Source organism: Mobula hypostoma, chromosome 15 (assembly GCF_963921235.1).
Source record: "Mobula hypostoma chromosome 15, sMobHyp1.1, whole genome shotgun sequence".
NCBI classification, from domain to species: Eukaryota; Metazoa; Chordata; class Chondrichthyes; order Myliobatiformes; family Myliobatidae; genus Mobula; species Mobula hypostoma.
In genome coordinates this window covers 44,070,728-44,094,315 of record NC_086111.1, presented here as the reverse complement: position 1 = coordinate 44,094,315, position 23,588 = coordinate 44,070,728, and the positions used below count along the sequence as shown (strand labels likewise).

Genomic DNA, 23,588 nt, shown 5'->3' with positions numbered 1-23,588 from the left:
ACGTGATTTATACACGAGATCCTGCGCATGCTGGAAATCCAGAGCAACACATACAAAAGGCTGGAAGAACTCAGCAGGTCAGATAGCATCTATGGAAATGAATAAATAGCCGACGTTTCAGACCGAGTCCCTCCATTATGACTGATGAAGGTTGTCGGCCCGAAACATCGACTGTTTATTCATTTCCGTATTTGCTGCCTGACCTGTTGAGCTCCTCCAGCCTTCTTTGTGTGTGTTGTAGGTGCTTAGTTGTTGTGTTAGCGCATATCTGCCTCTGTTGGTCACTGACCCAGGAGCAGGCACTACGACAGACAACCCGACCCGCTATTCCCCTGCATCCGCACACCACGTGGCTTCGTTTCGCTTCCGTAGAAGTCACAACCCGGAGAGCTGATTGGTTAAAAGTAGCTGTCAGTCATAAACCTGGGCAGCTGATTGGGTAAAACTCAGCAAGTCGAGCATCATCTATAGGGAGGAAAGTTTATTTCCTTTTATAGAAGCTGCCTGGATTGCTGGACTGCTACAGCATTCTGTGTGTGTTGTTCAAAATTTCCAACATTCGTAGAATCTCCTGTGCCGATCGGTCAAAGCATCCTGCCGGTCAAAATCTTCCCTCTTTGGGCTGGTGCATCAACCTGGAAGTACTTTTGGAGGTCACGGAAAGATGGCGCTGCCTAGGTACCGCTGAACCGAGCCTTTGCAAAAAAAGTAATGATGGAGGTCAGGGAGTTTATGTCGTCGTTAGTGGTGAGTATCTGTGTGTAAATGTGGCATGTCTATGGATCTTTGTGTGGAAATGTGGTGCATCTCTACTCTGTGGAGTAGAAACGGTTTGGCTCAGCGCAAGTTAATGAATAAATAAGGGATTACCTGGATGTTTATGCATTTACTGGGAAGGAGTTAAACTTCAGTAAAGTCGGTCTTGGGCTGCCGACAGTTCAACTGCAGCGCTAAATCTTTCCATTGATCACATGCACTTTTTTGTACAATTCACACACTTTGTCCTTGAAAATGAAAGCAAGTGTTAGTCTTATTGATTTGCTCAATACCATTTTAAAAATTGTTTTTGTAACAGTGATCACACTGGACATTTTTTAACAAGCATGTTTTGGAGTTATCTGAAATATGCTATATAAATCCTACTTTTTGGGAAATATTTTAAAATTTACAGCGAAGTTTCACATCGGTTATTTACTGATGCTCATTGTTAGCTGAAAGTTGTTCTGGTGTCCCAGATATATGTATATGGGTCCAAACATAGAAGTTGGTTACCGTATCTTAGTGACATGCTAAACCTTCTTTACCTCCTGAAAAAGTAAAGATACCAATGTGCCTTCTCGTGTGCTGGGCCTGAACAAGCCATCCGTTATGTTGAGTCCCAGGAATTTCATGCTGCTGTCTCTTCTCCGCTGATTTTTACCCCAATTCAGATTGGGGAATGTTTGCTTTCCTTCCTCTTACTGAAGTCAACAATAATCTCTTTAATCTTACTGACATTGAGCAAGTAGTTTTTGTTGTGGTTTTTCTCAACCAGCTGTTCTGCCCCTGTCCTGTACACTGAGCATTATCACCTGCCATTCATCCAACAACAGTGGTGGTGTCAACAAATTTGTTTATGGCCTTGGACTATATTTAGCCACTCAGTTTACATGTGTGTAGACAGTAGAACAGGGGCTATACAGGCAGAATAGGGGTGGGCTGAGCCAATGGTCAATGAAGAGGAGATGTTACTAATCCTTACCGATTGAGGTTTAATGATATGACATGGTTTATACAGGTTTCCCCCGCCATCCAAAGGTAGAGCGTTCCCATGAAACGGTTCATAAGCCGGAATGTCAGAAAGCAAAGAAGCAATTACCATTAATTTATATGGGAAAAAATTGTGAGCGTTCGCAGACCCAAAAATAACCTACCAAATCATGCCAAATAACATAAAACCTAAAATAACAGTAACATATAGTAAAAGCATGAATGATATATAGGCTGTGTATTCATCATAAAGTAGAAATGCTTTTCCACAATCATTGCCACACTGTTCTCCATAGCGAAATCTCACGCAAGCGCTCTCGGCAGAAACACGGCATAAACACTCTCTCCAGTAACCTTTAAGCTATGAAGCTGCCAAATCATACCAAATAACACCTAAAAATACACATCCTATATAAAGTAGAAATAATGTATGTACAGTGTAGTATCACTTACCGGAATTGGGAAGACAGCGCCAAGCACACTGACGATGGTGTGTTAGGCTGAGTCGTCGGAGGTTGGGGTGGTGCAGTGGCCCCCACCCTCCGGGCAGCGACCCGATACTGATCTGCGAAGCATGCAGGGGTACAGCAGTGGCTGGAATGCACCCAGCACATCTTTAAGAAAAAAAGCCAAAATGAACAACCTAATTAATTAGCTTGTTTTTTTCGGCTTTTTTTTCTTAAAGATGTGCTGGGTGCCTCCTGGCTACCGCTGCATTCTTCGCGGATCGGTATCTGTCCGCGGCCCGGGGGTTGGGGTGGTGGGACGCTGGGGTGTCATCTGTTTCCATCAGGGTAGGCAGGTCATCTTCTCCTATGACTGCCTGCCTCGATGTCAGAGGTCTAGGTTCGTCGTCTGCTGTGGCTGATGTGGAAGGCTTGCTTGATTGCTTAGCCTTGCGCATTTTTAGATCATACGGTTCTTTGTAAGGACTCAAACCATCCTGCAAATATGCCTTAAACCGACGTACCCTTTCAAAATTAAAGTCGTACTTTATCATTGCAGCGAAAATCTCACGCAGTTGCTTCACATTCAGTTCCTGCACAGCTTCACTTTTGGTCCGTTCACTACTGCATTCAGTTTCTATTGTTATCCTTTTCTCTTCCAATTGTATCAGCTCTTCATCTGTCAGTTCTTGGTCATGGGATGCCAAAACCTCTTCAACATCATCTTCGTCAACTTCCAGAAGCCAAACTCACCTTGTCCTTACTTCATTCACCACAATCAAGACGCTTAATTATGTCTAGTTTTACGCTAAGTGTAACACTCTTACGACTCAGGCTTTTCCGGTACCTTAGAACTCATCTTGCTAACGGATGCTCACAGGCATGTGTTTAAGCAATGCTGGCGAGAATGCAGTTCTGAATCTGGGGGAGAGCTGCTGCCTTTTATCACGCGCTGCCTTTTTTGGTAACAGTGAAAACACCTGTTAGCGAAAACAGGTAACTAATGTAGGTCTTTCGTAACAGTGAGGTTTCGTAAAGCGAACGTTGGAGAAGCGGGGGACACCTGTACTTAGAAACGCTACTGAATGTTTAGCCATACAAAGAATAAAATTCCTGTGATCTCACAAGATTTCTTATTGTATTTGGTTCATGTGTCCTTCCATCTTTTTAAAGGTGGCTAAGAAAATAGATCTGATTGCATAAATAAGGATGCAGCAAGTGAGCACAAGCAATAGTTAAACTTTTGAACTCAATTCTAGTTGTTGGCGTGAAAATATAAAATAATGAACATGCAGCACCTTTTCCAAGAACAAATCACTTGCAAAATTACTCACTGCCTTGTGTCTTCTAACCTTCCATGTTATAATGGTATCATGCTCCAGTATGATCTGTTTTTGAACTGACTCTCCCAATATGCAGTGCTTTGTATTTCATTACCTTGTATTCACTGTAGAAGAGAGCCTGTGATAAAACCTTTGGCTGACTGTTGGTAAAATAAAAAAATTGCGCTTAAAGAGCCTTAGACACAGTTTGAAGATGTTGAGAAGCAGTTCACAGACAAGTGTTGATTCTGTTTATAAATATCTGTCAGTTAGGGATAGAATGAGGTATTAGTCCTTCTAGCCTGCTTTACTGTTTTATAAAGATCATAACCGATCTGACTATCTCCATGACAATTTATCACCTCATTGCTTATTGAGTGTCTGTCTATAGATGCCTTAAAATAATTCTGAAGAACTGCTTCTACACTCTTCTGGAAAGAGTACCAAAGGTAGTTCAGCTTCTATCCCCTCATGCTCTTTTAAGCACTAGGAAATAACAGTCTGACCTATCCAAATTTTTCTTCGTAAGACAACCCTCCATTCCAGATGCAAGTCAGTTAAATTACCGAATGGCTCCCAGTTCATGAAAAATCATTCATTAACTTTCTTTTTAAAAGGAGACCAATACTGTAGCAAGTATTCTAGATGTGGTCTTATCATTGCTGTAGCATGCTCTCTCTACTTTTGTGGTATGAAATATGACAGCTGGTTAATGCCCAGAATGTTCCCATGAACAACAACATGCTTTATTTATTTTGGTTGAATGATGAGCATTGGGAATAACTTGCCTGTTTTTGTTTCAAACAGAAAACTTAAAAAAAAATTCTTCTTGCGCATTTGTTTGTGAGCTTTTGTCTTTGTGTGCAGTTTTTCACTGATCCTATACTATTTCTTTGTTCTGCTGTGTATTTCAAGGTAATAAGTGGTGATAATACACACATTGATAGTAAAATTACTTTGAAATAATGAATCATGAATGAACAGGCAGGATCTTAGTTAATGATCTGCTTTAAAAAAAATGACACTCCTGTTAGTGTAGTAGTTCTCAAGTACTGTCCAAGTAAGTTAACCTATATTTGTCTTCTAGTCTCATGGAATTTTAATTTACTACCCTTCTGACTTGGAATAAAGTGTGCACTAGCCAGAGCATAGCTGCTTTTGGCCTGGCATGATGCTGTTCAATGCAGTAACTGTTGTTTAGTGAGAGCAACACACGCAGAATGCCGCAGGGAAGCATCAATGGAAAAGAGTACAGTTGACATTTCGGGCTAAGATGTTGACTGTACTCTTTTCCATAGATGCTGCCTGGCCTGCTGAATTCCTCCAGTATTTTGTGTGTGTTGGTTGAATTTGCAGAATCTGCAGATTTCCTCTTGTTTCTGTCTCATTAATGAATTTTCATTTTATGCAGTTTTGCAGAAATTACCTCAATACATCATTCGTTTCCTACTTTTTCCCCGTTTTTGTTAGAAGTATTTTTTTAAATTGGAGCTTTTCTTTAAGAACCTATAATGTGCATTAGTCTTCTTAAACTTTTAAGGAAAATGATCAAAAATTTCAAAAATCCATAAGAATTATAAAGTAGTACTTCATGACATTAAAAACTGTTGTGTTCCACAATTCTTATGATAATTCATAGTTTATTTATCAAAGTGTTGCACTCTTGTAAAGAGAACTTAAACTTGTTAAGCACCCGTCTTTTACCAATCTGATAATCCTTATTGAAAAATAAGGAATTTTGATTACAAAGGTATCCTGCATCTGGTATGTGAATATTTACTAGGTTTTGAGGCTTTTGTCTGGACAGTAAGCAATAACACTTTCTGTAGATGCAAAGTGCAACAGATCTGCAAACCTATGTTATGGTGGATCACACACAAAATACTTGAGAAACTCAACAAGTCAGGCAGCTTCTATGGAGGGGAATAAATAGTCAATGTTTTTGGCCAGGACCCTTCAACAGGACTCAAAACATTAATTGTTTATTGCCCTGTATGGAAGCTGCCTAACCTGCTGAGTTCCCCCAGCATTTTTCCAGCATCTGCAGAACCTCTTGTTCACGTTATTGTGGTGCAGCCAGAACATGTGATTGACGTTATCTTTGCTTGTTGCTTTAGGCCGGTGGTATGGCAGGGACGTGCGTGGATCTGACCCTGTTCCCACTGGACACGGTGAAAACCAGACTACAGAGTCAGCAAGGGTTTTACAAGGCTGGAGGATTTCGTGGGATTTATGCTGGAGTTCCTTCTGCAGCTATAGGATCTTTTCCCAATGGTAAGTGATATTGGAACTCGAGTTCACACCATTTTCAAAAGTATGTGACCTGATGGAATATTAACATTTTGTTATTTCCATTTCTTCCACCAGACCGGGCTTCCTGCTTTAGCACTGAACTTTAGTCCCTGTATGCTCATAACTGCGTGGCCAAATTCTGCACTAACTCCATCTGCAAGTTTGCAAACAATAACCACTCTAGTGTGCCATTGTAATGGGTTGGATTAATCAGACCCAACATTTTGAGTGTCCAGGAGATATAATAAGCGTACAATCACAACAAAATAACTTAAGCCTAATTTATTATCATAAAAATATAAATCACGAATAAACCACATAAATCACATAGCAAAAAAGATTTCCACAAGGTTTTTAGGGCGAAACCAGGAAAGGTACCCCAATAAATAGAAGTTTCACAACCATAAAGCAACTATGAGATAGACAAACAATTTTGTTCTTTTGTTCTTATGGTATTAACTGAGCCCGGTTTCTTTCAACATATCCCATTTGTCCATTAACACAGTATTCAGCATACCCATATAAATTAATTAGACATTTTCACTCCTCATCTATTTGTCCACCATTGTTTTGGATACAACATTCCTCAGAATTACAAAATAATATCAAAATTGCATATAAGTGATAAACTCGTATCCAAAAAAGAATCTATCAGGTCAACTTGACAGACGCTAAGAAGGAATCCATAATCTAGCTCACACAGTGGACAGCAAATATTGAGTCATTAACAGACATCCAGACCCCATATGCTAAGGGTTCAGAAAACATTAAATCGTAATTTTGAATTGTTCAAACATTTATTCAATGTCTTACAAAATTGAATATGACACAGCCATATCATAAATAATGATGAGTCGGAGTACAGGAAGGAGACAGAGTTTAGTGACATGGTTTCATGACATCTCCGTCAATGTCAGCTAAAGAAAAGGATTGGCAATTGACTTCAAAAATGGGGGCGTTGCTCATGCTCCTGTCTACATCAATGGTGTTGAGGTTGAAGGCTTCAAGTTCCGAGGAATGAACATTAACAATAGGTTTGATGTCACATCCGTGAAAGCTCATCAATGCCTCAACTTCCTCAGGAAGTTAAAGCAATTTTGCTTATTTCTGTCGACCTTTACCAATTTTTATTGAGGCACCGTAGAATGTATTCCATCTGAACATATAAGGACTAGGTATGGCAATCATGACTGCCAGAAACTGCCAAGAAAGCTCCCCAAAGCCTTGACTTTTTGAGGAGAGTAAGGAATTTTGTCTTGTCTCCGTCAACCCTTACCAATTTTTACTGATGCACCATAGAAAACATTCTACCTGGATACTGACTTGGTGTGGCAGTTGCTCTGTACGTCACTGCCAGAAACTGTAGAGAGTAGTGGACACAGTTCAGCACATCATGGAATCCAGCCTCCCCTCTATGGATTCTGTCTATACTTCTGATTGCTTCAGTATAGCAGTCACCATAATCAAAGACTCTTCCCACCTAGACATTATCTTATTCCTCTGTGCAGAAGATACAAAAGCCTGAACATATATACCACCAGGTTCAGACTCTTGAATGGACCTCTTGTGTGATAAGACGGACCACTAACCTCACAATCTACTTCATTATGTTCATGCACTTGATTGTTTACCCCCACTGCAATTTCTCTGTAGCTGTTAGACTTTATTCTAAGGATTCCGGAGAAGGGTCTCAGCCCAAAACGTTGACTGTTTATTCATTTCCATAGATGCTGTCTGACCAGCTGAGTTCCCTCAGCATTTTGTGTGTTTTGCTTTTGATTTCCAGCATCAGCAGACTTTCTGCGTTCAGGTTTTGTTCTGCATTGTTATTGTTTAACTTTGTTCCACCTCAATATCTGTGTAATGATTTGATTTGTATGGACATTATGCAAGATGAGCTTTTCATTATATCTTGGTGCATATGTCAATAATATTCCGTTACCTATAACTGTCTATATTTTTGTTTCTGTTTCTTCTGTTTTTAAGCCCCTTTTCTGTCAGACCACCTTCCTTTTATTTCAGCTTATCCTTTTTAAATTGCTGCCCATTATTCCCTTTTTCAAGGAGATATCTTCTATGTCTTTTCACACAACTCCAGGTTGGACCCTCCAGTTTGTATCGCTGGCATGTGACTATGGCCCACCATTGATAGCTCTAGTAAACTATGACTTTTCCCTAGCCCCAGCCTATTCTAACCCACCATGTCTATAACCTTGAGCTTTTGTCAAAAAACTGGCCATATTCTGATGTCCATGAATTCTCACTAGCTCTTCATTAAACTAATGTAGCTCTTGGTTAAAACAGTTAGTTTCATGTCTGCATCTGTCGATGGACTTGTCTTACTGTCGTGGTAACTTCAGTCTCTCAGAATTCTCAGGTGTGGTTTAGGTTGGTCAATATGCCTTATCCAATTTAAGATGGCGCAGGTGAAATACAGCGGCGATTTACTGGCAGCAAACGAAACCATTAACTATTCTGTTATCACACTTTTTCTGGGAAACGATCACAGCAGTCAATATCTGTAACTCCCCTTTCGGAGATGAGCTATTGAACTGCTCGTATAACCTGGTATTTCTGCAATGTGAACTAAAGTCCAGAAGGAGCACAATGATTGCGGTGTGGCAAGTACGCGCTGAATTGAGGCGGTGGGGTTCAAGTCTGAGAGCAAGGAACAAGGCCATTGCTGGAGTGGTCTTGGAGCTGATTTGAAGCAGGAGATCTGAGGCGAGGCAGAATGAGGTGGTGGAGCTCAGGCCCTAGAGTGTATTGAGGTGGTGGAGCCCAGTCCTGAGAGCGAGGAACGACTTGCTGTTTGGCCAATTTAAGTAGCAGGTTAGATTGAAAAGGTCAGGGCATTGAGGTTAGAAGTGAGGGATGAGCTGGTGGTCAGCTTGCTGCTCGGCAAGGTTTACTTGCTTCTGCACTAAACTGAGGCTATGGCCTGCAACTAATGAGCTCTTGAATTGGCTGCGACTGGCTTCGTGACTGTGAACCCACTTTCGTGAACTTTAGTTCTGACTGTTATTTGCTTACTTTTTATTGTTTGTATAACTTGTTCATTTTTTTTGCACATTGATGGCCTTTTTGAATGGGTACTATCTGGTTTCTTTGGTTTGTGGCTGCCTGTAAGGAGACGAATCTCAAGGTAGTATATAGATACATACCTAGATAATTAATGTACTTTGAACTTATTTCCTTCCTACACTCATGATGCTTTCTGCCATATGGACCTTGAGTTCCAAAATTCATGATTTTAAGCATTTTTCTTTCATTAGGACACTCCTTCAAACTTAATTGACTGCTTCAGTAATTAGTTATTAAACCACTTTTTTTTAAAACATTTATTGGTCCTAAAAGCAGTCTATTTAAAGAGCAGAGGAAACAGCAGTACAGTGGTCATAATTATATTTTAAAATCTGCATAAAATCAATTTCTATCTTTTTGGTTGTTGATCTTGATTTAGCATTATCCAACCATCTTTTATGGCTGGCTGAAGCCATTGAAGGCAGTTTGAGCTGTCTTCACTTCAACTATACAGTGGATTTCGGTTAATAGGGACACATTGGGACCAGTACAATTTGGCCAAATTAAGTGGCAGTCCTAAATAGCCAGTTTCATGGAAATAGTTGGGAAAGTATATAAAAGACAAACTGCCATTGAACTGTGTAACAAAATATTTATTTAAATGAAATACAGAACAAATGAGAACACCCTAAATATACCACAGTACTATAAAACTTGCATTAATTCCAAATAGTTATTGACATAGGAATTCAAACAGTGCACGCTGCCATGTTCTTTTGATTGACTGTCAATGAATAAAATTAGCCGAGACACTAATGCTTTCAGAATCAGGTTTAATATTGGCATATGTCATGAAATTTGTTAGCTCTATGGCAACGAAATACATGATAAATAGAAAAAAAATTGAATTACATTAGGTATATATGTCTATTAGATAGCAAAAAGTAGAAATTAAAAAAGGTAGTGTTAATGGGTTCATGACCCATTTAGAAAGTGAATGGCAGAGGGGAAGAAGCTGTTCCTGAATTACTGAGCGTGTGCCTTCAGGCTTTTCTACTTCCATCTTGGCGATAACAATGAGAAGAGGTCACGTCCTGGATGGTGGGGCTGGGGGGCCTTAATGATGGACTCTGCCTTCCGAAGGCACCGTTCCTTGAAGATATTTTGGATACTACGAAGGGTAGTACCCATAATAGAACTGAATAATTTTACAAGTTTCTGCAACTTACTTCGATCTTGCGCAGCAGCGTCCCCATACCAAACAGTGATGCAGCCAGTCAGAATGTTCTCCATGGTACACGTGTGGCAGTTTTTGAGTGTTTTAGTTGACAAACCAAATCCCCTTAAACTCCAAATGAAATATAGCCGCTGTTTTGCCTTCTTTATCGCTGCATCAATATGTTGTGTCCAGGTTAGATCCCCAGGAACTTGAAATTGCACACTCTCTCCACTCCTGATTCCTCTATGAGAATTGATCTGTGTTCCCTTGTCTTACCCTTCCTGAAATTCACAACCAGCTCTTACAATCAGTCGGCCCAAAACCCGACTGTACTTTTTTCCATAGATGTTGTCTGGCCTGCTGAGTTCCTCCAGCATTTTGTGTGTGTTGATCTGCTCTTGGGTCTTGCTGACATTGAGTACCAGGTTGTGCAAATTTATAGATAGCGTGTGAGTTGTGTCCAGCCACACAGTCTTGGGTGTAGAGAGGATAGAGCAGTGGGCTAAACACATCCCCCCCCCCTCTAGTGCGCCAGTGTTGATTGTCAGCGAGGTGGAGATGTTATTTCCAATCCGCACAGATTGTGGTCTTTGAGAATGTCGAGGATCCAGTTGCCAAGGGAGGTACTGAGGCCTGTTCTGTAGCTTTCCGCCCAGAACTGTAGGAATGATGGTGTTAAATGCTGAGTAATAGTCAATTTACAGCATCCTGACATGGGCATTTGATTTGCCCAGGTAATGCAAGGCCACGTGGACAGTGAGCAAAACAGTTCACTAACTGCTCATTTTTCACCAACTATCAGTGACAAATATTGCGTTTGAACACATACACACAATGGATGCTACGTAAAAACCATTCACTCTAAGCACATTACTCTGTCTAACGGACACAGTAGTGTACGTGACTGACGCAAGTTAGAACTGCTCAGCAACAGTCTCCTGTCCCAATTAGTGACCTGCACCTCAGTTATCTCCAAGCTTAAGTACGCAGTGTTTCCATGAGTGGACAGTCGCAAGGCTGCGGGACTGGATGGCTTCCAAGGCCGGGTACTCAGGATGTGTGCGACGCAACCGGCAGGTGTGTTTACAGACATTTTTAATCTCTCCCTCTCCCAGTGTCGAGTGCCCTCCTGCTTCAAAACATCCACCATTGTTCCTTTACCTAAAAAGACTAAGTTAACATTGTAAACGTAAATTTGCTGGATCAAATAACGACAGCACAAAAAGATCGTTACTTATCTTTTCACCAGTTTATGTCTTCGAGCTCAGCCGGCGAGTGAACTTGGTCCTGACATCAGGGGAGAAGCATTCTCATCTCCCCGGCGGTTCGACGAGTTCACTGCTTGATGTCAGAATTGTTAGAAGTTATAAGGCCACCGATACAAAAGAACAATCAGTATGATAACCATTCCAGCCAAGTCAATGGACTATTGATACAAAAGAACAATCAGTTTGATAAACACTCCAGCCACTTTAATTAAAGAAAGGAATGTCCTACCTGGTTTGTTGAAGCCAAAACTTATTTACAAAGATAAGAACATCCACCAATTTATGCTTTAATTAAGAATGTCCTGTCTAATTTCCATCAGGTACCGCCTTTTGTCGAAACCAAAAGATGTGAAAAATCAGGAGATATCTTATGTGGATCTGTGTGAACTTTACCCGTATCTTGCTCCAAAGAAGCAACTGTGAGACATTATTCAAGCATACTGCAGTCACAGACATAGTTAGTACTTAACCCATTATTTACAGGAATCTGAGAATCCCCCAATTCCCTTAAACTTTATCAACATGTCTGAAGGACTGGCGTCCTGTTGCACTCACCTCAATAATAAGCAAATGCTTTGAGAGGCTGGTCAAGGACTACATCTGCAGCTCGCTACCACCCACACTGGACCCCCTACAATTTGCCTACCGACACAACCGATTGACAGATGACGCAATAGCCACAGCTCTACACACTGGCCTTACACATCTGGAGAAGAACGATGCTTAGGTGAGAATGCTGTTCTTGGACTACAGATAGGCATTCAACACCATAATTCCCTCCAGGCTTGACAAGAAGCTCAGAGACCTCGGCCTTCACCCTGCCTTGTGCAGCTGGATCCTGGACTTCTTGTCAGATTGCTGGCAAGTGGTAAGAGTTGGCTCCCTCACCTCTGCTCCTCTGACCCTCAACACAGGTGTCCCTCAGGGCTGTGTTCTAAGCCCCGTCCTTTACTCTCTGTATACCCATAACTGCGTCGCCACCCACTGCTCCAATCTGCTAATTACATTTGCTGATGATACCACATTGATTGGCCTTATCTCAAATAATAACAAGGCAGCCTACAAAGAAGAAGTCATCACCCTGACACAGTGGTGTCAAGAAAGCAACCTCCCCCTCAGTGTCGCAAAAACAAAGGAGCTGGTTGTGGACTACAGGAGGAATGGAGACAGGCTAACCCCTATTGACATTAATGTATCTGGGGTTGAGAGGGTGAACAGCTTTAAGTTCCTTGGCATACACATCACTGAGGATCTCACGTGGTCTCTACATAACTGGCTGTGTGTACAAAAAGCACAACAGTGCCTCTTTCACCTCAGACGGTCGAAGAAGTTTGGCATGAATCTCCAAATCGTAAGGACTTTCTATAGGGGCACAGTTGAGAGCATCCTGACTGGCTGCATCACTGCCTGGTATAGGAACTGTACTGTATGGGTGCGGACAGCCCAGCACATCTGTAGATGTGAACTTTCCACTATTCAGCGCATTTACAGACAGGTGCATAAAGAGGGCCCAAAGGATCATTGGGAACCCGAATCACCCCAACCCAAACTGTTCTAGCTGCTACATCCGGGAAACAGTACTGCAACATAAATGCTAGGGCCAGCAGGCTCCGGGACAGCTTCTTTCAGCAGGCGAACAGACTGATTAATTCACGCTGCTGCAATTGTATTTCTATGCTATATTGACTGTCCTGTTGTACATACTGTTTATTACAAATCACTATAAATTGCACATTGCACATTTAGACGGAGACGTAACGTAAAGATTTTTACTCCTCATGAAGGATGTAGGAAATAAAGTCTATGCAATTAAGCCGCATAGTGTCCCTAATAAATGAATGGAATCCTGGCTATTTACTCATTACTACTTGTTGTTTAAGAGTTGTCCCAAATAAGCGGCTATCCTGATTAATTGATGGCCTAATTAAATGGCCTATAGGATTTCTCCATAATTGATGCTATTGAAATGAAAGGAATGATTATAATGAGGTGTTCTTAATTACTGCAAATGTGTATTGCTTGCCCACCAAATATAAAATCTGTTTTCTTTATGTTTGGAATGAGCGAGTATGTGTGTTCTATAACTGTTAAACAATCAAATCACATGGCAATAAAGCTTAAAAAGAAAACAGTAATTTGTCAGCCACTTTCAAATGTCAATTGTCCATTAAATAATAGTTTGAAGGTGCACTTAATAGAATTGGATTCCTGTAACAGTGAATTTTAATGCTTTTCTGTAGTGATTAGTATTGTCTAATTAACTATAAAGGTCATCAGTTATAAACAGCTTATCAAATTAAATCTTTTTTTTCTCATGGTTAGCTTTGTACTTAAGTACTTGTAGATCAACATTTTAACTATTTCTGAAAGATGTACATTGATATGCTGGTCACGCAGATGAACCTGTTTTGCTGAACATGCAACTGTCAGCAATGTTTAACTGGTGTTTGTTAAGATTGGCATAGTTGACAAGTATTTGAAAACTGTGCCTTCCAACTTTACTGAGAACACATATGTTGGTGTGAATGGTGGAGAGAGTATTTTTGTTTTTAATTGTTAGCTCACTACTTTGGATAGAAGTTTCATGATCCATACATTGATACTAATGGAGGAAAGTTGGGGGACAGTTAACTTCTCTAGATGTTTGGTGGAGAGCATTCTGACTCGTTGCATCACAGCCTGGAATGGAGTCAATGCACAGGGTTGCAAGCGACTGCTCAGCATTGTACACTCAGCCATCTCCATTATGGATACAATTCTCCACCATTGAGGACATAGAAAAGTACAGCACAGGAACAGGCCCTTTGCCCATCTAGTGCATGCTGAACAATTTAAGCTGCCTAGTCTTATCGACCTGCACCTGGACCATAGCCCTCCATGTACATACCAAACTTCCCTTAAACATTGAAATCGAGGTCCCGTGCATCACTTGCATTGGCAGCTCATTCCACACACCCACAACCTTCTGAGTGAAGAAGTTTCCTCTTATGTTGCCCTTAAATTATTCATCTTTCACCCTTAACCCATGACCTCTAGTGGTAGTCCCACTCAACCTTGGTGGAAAAAGCCTGCTTGCATTTAACTTGTCTATACCACTCATAATTTTGAACACCTCTCTCAAACCTCCCCTCAATCTTCTATGTTCAAAGGAATAAAGTCCTAACCTATTCAATCTTTCCTTAGAACTTGGGCCCTCCAGTCCCAGCAACATCCTTGTAAATTTTATCTGTACTCTTTCAACCTTATTTTCATCTTTCCTGTAAGTAGGTGACCAAAACTGCACATAATACTCCAATTAGGCCTCACCAACGTCTTATACAATTTCAATGCAACATCATATCTTCTGTACTCAATACATTGATTTATGAAGACCAATGTGCCATAAGATTTCTTTATGACCCTATCAACTTGTGATGCTGCTTTCAATGAATTATTAACCTGTATTCCCCGATCTCTGAGTGCTCTACTCTCATTGTGTAAGACCGACCCTGGCTGGTCCTACCAAAGCGCAACACCTCTCACTTATCTGCATTAAATTCCATCTGCATTTTTTCAGCCCATTCTTCCATCTGGTCCAGATCTTGCTACAAGCCATGACAGCCTTCCTCACTGTCCACCATACCCCCAATCTTGGTGTCATCTGGAAATTTGCTGATCTAGATTCGCTGAACTACATTATCATCCAGATCATAGATATATATGACAAACAACAACAGACTCAGCACTGATCCTTGAGGCACGCCAGTAGTTACAGGCCTCCAGTCATAGAGGCAATCATCTACTATCACTCTTTAGCTTCTCCCACAAACCCAATGTCTAATCCAATTTACTACCTCATCTTGAAAGCCGAGTGACTGAACCCTCTTGAACAACCTCCCATGCAGAACCTTGTCAAATAGCTTACTAAAGTCCTTGTAGAGAACATCCACTGCCTCATCTTCATCAACTTTCCTGGTAACTTCCTCGAAAAACTCTTAACATTGGCTAGACACAACCTACCATGCATAAAGCCATGCTGACTATCTCTAATCAGTCCATGTCTCTCCAAATACTCGTATCCAGTCCCTTAGAATACCTGCCAATAACTTTCCCAGTACTGATATCGGGCTCACTGGCCTATAATTTCCTGGTTTATTTTTAGCCCCTTTTTAAATAGGTGAACAACATTAGCTATCCTCCAATCCACTGGTCGCTCATCTTGAATCTTGAAGAGGTGGTGCTTCAAGAAGACAACGTGTCATCAAGGATCCTTGAAATCCAAGACATGCCCTCTTCTCATTACTACCATTGTGGGAAGGTACAGTAGGCTGAGGACCCTGCACAGAGATTCAGAAACAGCTTCTCTTCCTCCGCCATCAGATTTCTGAATATTCTATGAACACTGCCTTGTTATTCCCTTCTTTGCACTTTTTTTACTTCATACTTTATTGTCACCAAACAATTGATACTAGAACGTACAATCATCACAGCAATATTTGATTCTGTGCTTCTCGCTCCCTGGATTACAAATCGATAGTAATTATTAAAAATTTAAATTATAAATCATAAATAGAAAATGGAAAAATGGAAAGTAAGGTAGTGCAAAACAAACCGAGAGGCAGGTCCAGATATTTGGAGGGTATGGCCGAGATCTAATTGATGTTAGTTTTCCGCCTTTGCACTGTATTGCTGCCACAAAATAACAAATTTGTAAATTATCTTTCTGATTCTGAGATTTCTGCTTGAGGTGCATTAGGGCCATCTTATGATCTCCCAAGTGTTCATGAGGGAAAAGTAAATGATGTGTACCAGTGGTGTTTAACATAGCCTGGGGGCCAGAATACTCCCCAGACTGGTTCAGCTTGGGCCATTTAAGCTGGTCCCCTGCACTCACTGCAGAAGCTGCTTGATCCCCAGAGCTGCTTCCAAATGGATGAAACTGTGGGTTGCAGGGCCTTCTCACTGGAAGTGGTAAGTTTTAATCCTCAATATTCCCTGGTTAACATTTGATTAAGCTATACCCCACTGCTTATGCATTGTTAAAGCTGTGTGTTGTTAGATAATGTTAAATACCTGTGAAAGGCTCTGATGTTCTATTATTTTTAGAGATGACTGAAAGTTGAGCTATTAATTATGAACAGGTATGAAATGATAAAGTATATTTAAAATTTAACAATTAAATACTTTTAACATAATCATGTAAATTACTTGAAGTGTGACTGCCTTCCTCTTTGTTGAAAATTATTGTTATGAATATGAGCCAGGTGTAATTCATTGCCTGGATTTTCTGCTTAACTGATGCCATTTGGCATTCCACCATGGGAGGGTCCAATGTTACTACTAAATGAAAGTAGTGACACATCTCATAGTTCAAGTCTTGCAAGTTATTGTGAATGATCAGAATATTAACACATAGAATCAATTCAATCTGACCTTTCTGACAAAAGTATGTCACTCTTGTTAACTTCCTACCGATTGCCGTGATTTCTTTTTACAAATGAGGTTGTTAATAGTCAGTTAAACTAACATAAGGAATTGGGGAAATTCAACGTGGAATATTGCATCCAATTCTGGAATTCAGGGCATTTTAGAAATGATTGATTTGGAGAGTATAAAGAGATTAATTGGAAAATCTCTAAGAATAAGAATTATTGTTTGAATAAACTGGAAAAGCTTTGGTTGTTCTTAACAAAACAGATGGTGAATGTTAGATTAGATTGATGAAAAAAAGATAAAATTTAAATTTAAAAAGGCTCTTTCCACTCTCTGCAAGTGCAAAGGCCAACATAAGCAGTTGATTAATGTATGGAACGTACAAACTGAAAATGTGAATAGAGATTCAATCTGAGCTTCAAAAAGCAAAGGAACTGGATAAATGCTGTTGGAATGTGCAATATATAGAATAGGGTATGTGAAATTCAAGACTCGCACCACCAGCTTTCAAGAACAGTTACTACCCCTCAACCATCAGGCTTTTGAACATAAGAGGATAACTACATTCATCTATTGCAATGTTCCCACAACCAGTAGTCTCACCTTAAGGACTCTTTATCTTGTTATTGTGTGCTCTTGATACTTATTGCTATATATTAGCATTTGCATTTGCACAGTTGGTTGTCTTCTATGCTCTCCTTGCTCTTTCATTGATCCTGTTTATAGTTATTATTTTGTAGATTTGCTGATCATGCCTGCAGGTTGTATGTGATGACGTATATGTACTCTGATAATAAATTTTACTTTGAACTTCGGTGTTTTGAAGAAATTGAAAATAGTGTGAAGAAAATTGCTATTCAAAGGAGCCAGTGCATATTTGATGTGCTGAATAGTTACTACTTGTTAATAGTATTCTGATTTCTTTGGGTTAGTTCTGGCATAAATTGTGCCATCCTTTGCACTGGTTTTAAAGTCATTGATATGGCTGCAGATCCTGTCCACAATTAAATTAATTAGGCAGGAGAATGTCCATGAATTGCATGCACTCTTTGTCAAGGCTCTTAAAATAAATGGTATTTCATTTTAAGTAGCTAGAACACCAATTCTGTCTTTGAAATGTATTAAATGATGCAAATTGGTAAAATCATGTACACAAGCAAGCTGTAAATAATGCATAATGTTTTCAAGAGTCATTTTCAGTTCCTTTTTTATATGTCAACGTTGTCCTGTATATGCGATATGCACAACGGTTAAAGGAAGCTGATTTTGTGGTACTTATGTTTCACATTACTGCTGTTAGTTCAAAGAATATTTTTTAATGTTCTAAGCTAAGTTCTAAAATGCTAACCGACTATGCTGTTTCATAGGAGATTTTACAATTGCAACTAAACAAATGAGTATAAATCTTTGAATCACAACGTGAAAATGATACTCTTATTTGCAATCAGATTAGGCTGTCTGCTGTGGTCAAAGTTCTGCTGTATTGTTTTGAAATAGTGTGTGTTGCCTGGGCCTATAGTTTATTTATCATCCTCTGTCCTTTTCCATTTATTAATTGTGCAGTTTTACCGCTTAATTTTTCCACATATTTTGACTACAGTTATCAAGCCTGCTTCAGTTTAATATACAGTAATAGATAGATATGGCAATATTATATAGAAATTTTGAGTTTATACCACTTTTAACTGCAGACATCACTTGCCTGGTGTATTTAGTTTATTCTATTTTTCAAACATTTTTCGTTCAAAAACTCACTTTGTTTCAGTTTTATTGAATTAGAGAAGACAATTCCTTAAGTTTCAGGACACACTTTTGCCAAAAATTTGTAACTAATACAATTACAAGTAAGTTAATAAGGGCTTATTGCAAATAATTTAAAATTCTTTGAATGCAGCATATCAGCTGTGTCAGTTCTGAAATGTGTATTTTATTTCTTTACTGCAGGGTGATTAATTTTTGATTTTGTATTGCTTGCTGTGAGTGCTTTGTTTAATAGCTGTTTTCAGCGTGACAAAATTCTCCAGTACAATATGAAGTGTCACATTTGTGTTAAATGGGGTGGATTATTATCTCATTTCTCACTTCAAAACTGATCTATATTATTTTTGCCAGCAGAAATATATTTCTACAATCTGTAATCTTATAATCTGGTAAATCCCTTTCTGTCCTATCGTCATCAGTGTAAATGGTAGATACTAATTTATCGAGAAGTGTACTAAGGTATTCCAGGGGCAGCACCAAACTCAACTTAAACTACATTGAAATATTTTGAGGAGAGGCAACATCGTATAGACAGACAGCTAACTGATTCCAACAATTGGAGCCTAGCCAACCCACCTTTAATGATGAACACTCATCTTCAAAGATGAAAGAAGCTGGCGTGTTTTTGAAAATCCATGGCTGAAGAATTTACAGCCATAATCAGCCAGAAGTGCTGAGTGGATGATCCTCTTTGAGCCTCATATAAGCTCCTATTCATAGTAGTTTCAGTCCTCCATAAATCTGATTTACTAACACAAAAATCATGAAATCCAAAAGAAGATGGTGGTAGCGTACAACACTGCCAAGGGTGACTTCCCCCACCCCCCCATGGTTCACAAAACTACTGTTCACTTCTTTTACATCTTTTTCTTCCAAATGCGGTTCTGCTACTGTTGGAGGCTGTGATCTACTGTTCGGTGCCCGTGATCTACATTTTGGTTGTGTTTTTGAGCTGATTGAGCGATCTGGTGCATTGCTGTCTCCATGAGTCTTGGGGCCATTGAGCTTGGAGGTGGAGGGTGTGAGCCCATTATGGACTCCATTCCTCACCACTCTCGCCAACTAAAGTGCTGAGGAAGATTGAAATCATCGAGGCAAGTGTGTGTTCAGCACCGTCGACCAGCCTCTCGCTCACTGCTCCCTAAGGAAGGTCTCTGCATTCAAATGGTCTCTTTCCCTGAATGCTGTCCGAGGTTGGTGCCAGAGCAAGGTTTAATCAGCACTGTTTTGTTGATTGGACTCTGTAGTTCATGCTGTGATGTGTTTCCGGTCACTACTTTTCTTGATATTTTGGTTGATTTTGAATCGGTGCGGCCTACAGGTAACACTGAGCTGAACAGAAATATGCCTGGTCTCTTGATTTTGCGTTTCACATTTTTTTTGTTGCAGTTTGCACGATTTGTCTTTTTATGCCCATGGGGGGTATTGATGTTTTCCTTTGTTTCGTGGCTGGCTGTGGGGAAGATGAATTTCAGGGTTGTTTACTGCATACATACTTTGATAAATGTACTTTGAATCTTTGAAAAAGCCAAGCACATTGGCTGCAACAAAACTTATAAGGTCCCAAATATGCACCTACTTTTTGAGGACTGGTGATGCAAAATTTATAGCACTTCAAATCGAACAACTAGCATCTAAACGATAATGTAGTTGCCAAGTTTACCATAGAAAGTGGTAGAAGTCTAATTCAGCTAATCATTACTCCATCAGTCTTTTATAGCCATCAGCTACTGTGGGCGGTGCTGTTGACGTATTCCTTGATGTGTTCACTGCTTAGTTTAGATATTGTCAGGGCCACAGCACCAGATGACCTTAGCAGTCATGGTCTAAGCGTGGAATAAATACCAGAATTCCAGAGATCAAAGTGGCTGCTTTTGATTTTACTTCGAGCTTTGTCATGCATATGGAATCATTGTAATTGTTGTTGGCCAGACTGTTGTCTTGTGTCCGGCATTTTCAGTTGCCTTGCTGGTGATCTCCCTGCTGCCATGAAGTCAGATATAAAAATGGACTCATTAGAATGGGCAAAAAAGTGGCAGATGGAATACTGTGTGGGCATGCACTTGGGCAAACGGAATAAAGGTGCAGACTATTTTCTAAACAGGGAATGAATTCAGAAATCACATACAAAGGGATTTGGTAGCCCTAGTGCAGGATTCCCTGGTGGTTAACTTGCAAGTTGACTCAGTAGTAAGGAAGGCAAATGCAATGTTAACATTCATTTGGAGAGGAGGAGAATATAAAAGCAATGATGTAATGCGGAGGCTTTAAGGCATTGGTGACATTGCACTTGTACTATTGTAAGCAGTTTTGGGGTCCATATCAAAGATAGGATGTGCTGGCAATGGAGAGCCCAGAAGAGTTCGCTGGAATGAAAGTGTTAACATTTGAAGATCATTTGATGACTCTACGCCTGTGCTTGCTGGAGTTTAGAAAAATGAGGTGGGGTGACATTGAAACCAACCAAATATTGAAAGAACTAGTTAGAGTGGACATGGAGAGAATGTTTCCAGTAGTGGGGGAATCAAGGACCGGAGGGCAAAGTCTCAGATTAGAAGAACGTCTCTTTAAGACAGAGATGAGGAGGGTTTTGTTTAGCCAGAGGATAGTACATCTGTGGAGACCAAGTCAATGGATTTATAGGTTCTTGGTTAAGTAGGGCAGTGGTCCCCAACCCCCAGGCCGTGGACTGATACCGGGCCGCGAAGCATGCAGGGGTGCAACGGTAGTCGGAGCGCACCCAGCACATCTTTAAGAAAAAAGCCAAAGTAAACAAGCTAATTAATTAGGTGCCACCCAGAAGCCAGTCTTCATTAGAGGAACTGAGGTGGAGAAGGTCAATAACTTTAAATTCTTCGGCATTAAGGATCGATGTTTCTCTCTCTGAAAAGTGTCAGAGGATCTGTCCTGGGACCAGCACGTAACTGTCATTACAAAGAAAGCACGGCAGTGCCTACACTTTATTAGAAGTTTGTGTAGATTCAACATGTCACCTCGCTCCTGATAGCCCTGTCTTTTCAGCCTGTCTGGGCTGGTGTTTAAATTGTCCAAACAATGGAACAGCTAAAGGCTCCAGCGCCTTGGAAAGAGGAGTGAACGTCGCATAGAGCAAGTGAAATCGGCAATCGCCTCTGATCTGGGCTGATATTTACGTGCCGGGCGGCACCTAATTAATTAACGTGTTTATTTTGGCTTTTTTCTTAAAGATGTGCTGGGTGCGCTCCGGCTACTGCTGTAGCCCTGCATGCTTCGCGGTCCAGAGTTTGGGGACCAGTGAAGTAGGGTGTCATTTACAGGGAGAAGGCAGAAGAATGGGGTTGAGAGGGATAATAAATGTCATGATTGAATTGCAGAACAGACTCAATGGGTTGAATGGCCAAATTCTGCTCCTGTGTCTTGGGGTACTGATTGATCGGTGTTCGGTTGCATTTGCTGCCTGTTTGAATGAAGCACACCAATGCATAGTGTTCAGACATATTGTAATAAGGGGCAATTAATATTCATACCACACAAAGGTAGCAAGCAGTCAATATTTCCAAGTGCAGGGCTTTTTATCTTTCCTTGACATATCTCTCTCATTAGTTACTATTTTGCTGTCACTGAATCAACTAAACAAATGCTATAGTTATTACAGCAAGTGTGACACTTGACACTCTACAATGAATGATTTGCCTCCTGACTCTCCAAAGCTATTCGTTCATCTTGGTGCTCTGCACTTTCCTAAATGAATGCAGCTTCAACAGCACTCAAGCTCAATACCATCCATAACAAATCAATTTGATCTGCACACTATGCAAATCTTGAGCAGTTGCTCTCTCCGCCCTCACCTCGCCATGACTGTGGTGTGTGTGAGCTATAGGATCAACACTGCAACAACTTGCCAAAGTACCAGGACTTCCCAAACCCATGAGCCCTACAAGTAGTTCTATGTATGTCGCTATTTCTACATGGGGGCTTCCTATTTAATATCACTTGGGAAAGCTTTTGGAATGAACAGCTTGCATTTATATTGTCTTCTCGTGTACTGTATTTCTCAAAGTATTTGTATACTAGATGTAATTTTAGTCCCTGTTGTAAAATTTGGAAAATTGGCAATAGATTGCTCCGTGGGTAAAATGTGATAAATGGCTTGATGTGTTTTTTTTATTGGCAACAATGCCAAGAGAACTCTCCATTCTTTTGAATTAATTGTCTCATATAACACTGGACTGGACAGCAATTTTTTTTGAAAATGTTGCTTCCTCAGACTTTTTGTTTGTGATAAACTGCCTGAAGCTGAACACAAATATAATTTCAGACTACTTGTATCATGTTGGATTTTGGAGAAACAATAAATTAACTGTTACTGAATATAATGTGCTGAATTGCATAGCAGTGCTGACGCTGCAGTAGTTCAACTAAAATAAAAATGTTTTGTTGATGATTTTCGTCTGTACCCAGTGTCTGAGGCTTCTCGCTTAAGTGTCTAACAATAATCAGCCAACATTGATGGATTCCAGTTGCTCTGATACTGTTTCTCCATGACCACAGTGTCCTGATGAAACTTTTCACCATGTTCGTCACTGACAGCGCCAAGATTTGCACAGAAGGAGTCTAAATGGGAATGCAGAAAATGAATCTTTGGTGACAGATTGCACTTCACGTTTCTGTATGCTTGAAGCATGTTGTCAACCAGCTGCACGTAGTCTGGTGCTCGGTAGTTGCCAAGAAAATTTTCAGCAACATCCTTGAATGCTTTCCATGTGATTTTTTTTTTTCTGGCCCCACTAGAGGTTCTTCAAATTACTTGACATTGATGACCTGTTTGATTTGTGAACCAGCACTGCAGGAGTGGGAGAGGGGTGGGGGAGAAAATAAAACGCAGGTTGACAATGTTGTTAAGAAGGCGTATAGTGTGTTTCCGGTTGATGGTGTTGTTAAGAGGGCGTATGATGGCATTCATCAACCGTGGGATTGAGTTCAAAAACCATGACGTAATGTTACAGCTATACAAGACCTTGGTCAGACCCCACTTGGAGTACTGTGTTCAGTTCTGATCACTTCACTACAGGAAGGATCTGGATACCATAGGGAGAGTGCAGAGGAGATTTACAGG

General features: G+C 40.4%; 1 protein-coding gene across 3 annotated transcripts in view; it reads left to right on the top strand.

Moving 5' to 3' along the window:
- The first annotated feature begins 444 nt into the window (after nt 1-444).
- slc25a26 (solute carrier family 25 member 26) overlaps nt 445-23,588 on the top strand; it is a 246,116-nt gene continuing 222,972 nt past the window's right edge. For all 3 annotated transcript variants that reach the window (XM_063067949.1, XM_063067950.1, XM_063067948.1), the window contains exons 1-2: nt 445-747; nt 5,635-5,791. In XM_063067949.1, coding sequence (XP_062924019.1) covers nt 712-747; nt 5,635-5,791 — 193 coding nt within the window. In that variant the 5' untranslated portion in view covers nt 445-711. The remainder of the gene's footprint in view (nt 748-5,634; nt 5,792-23,588) is intronic.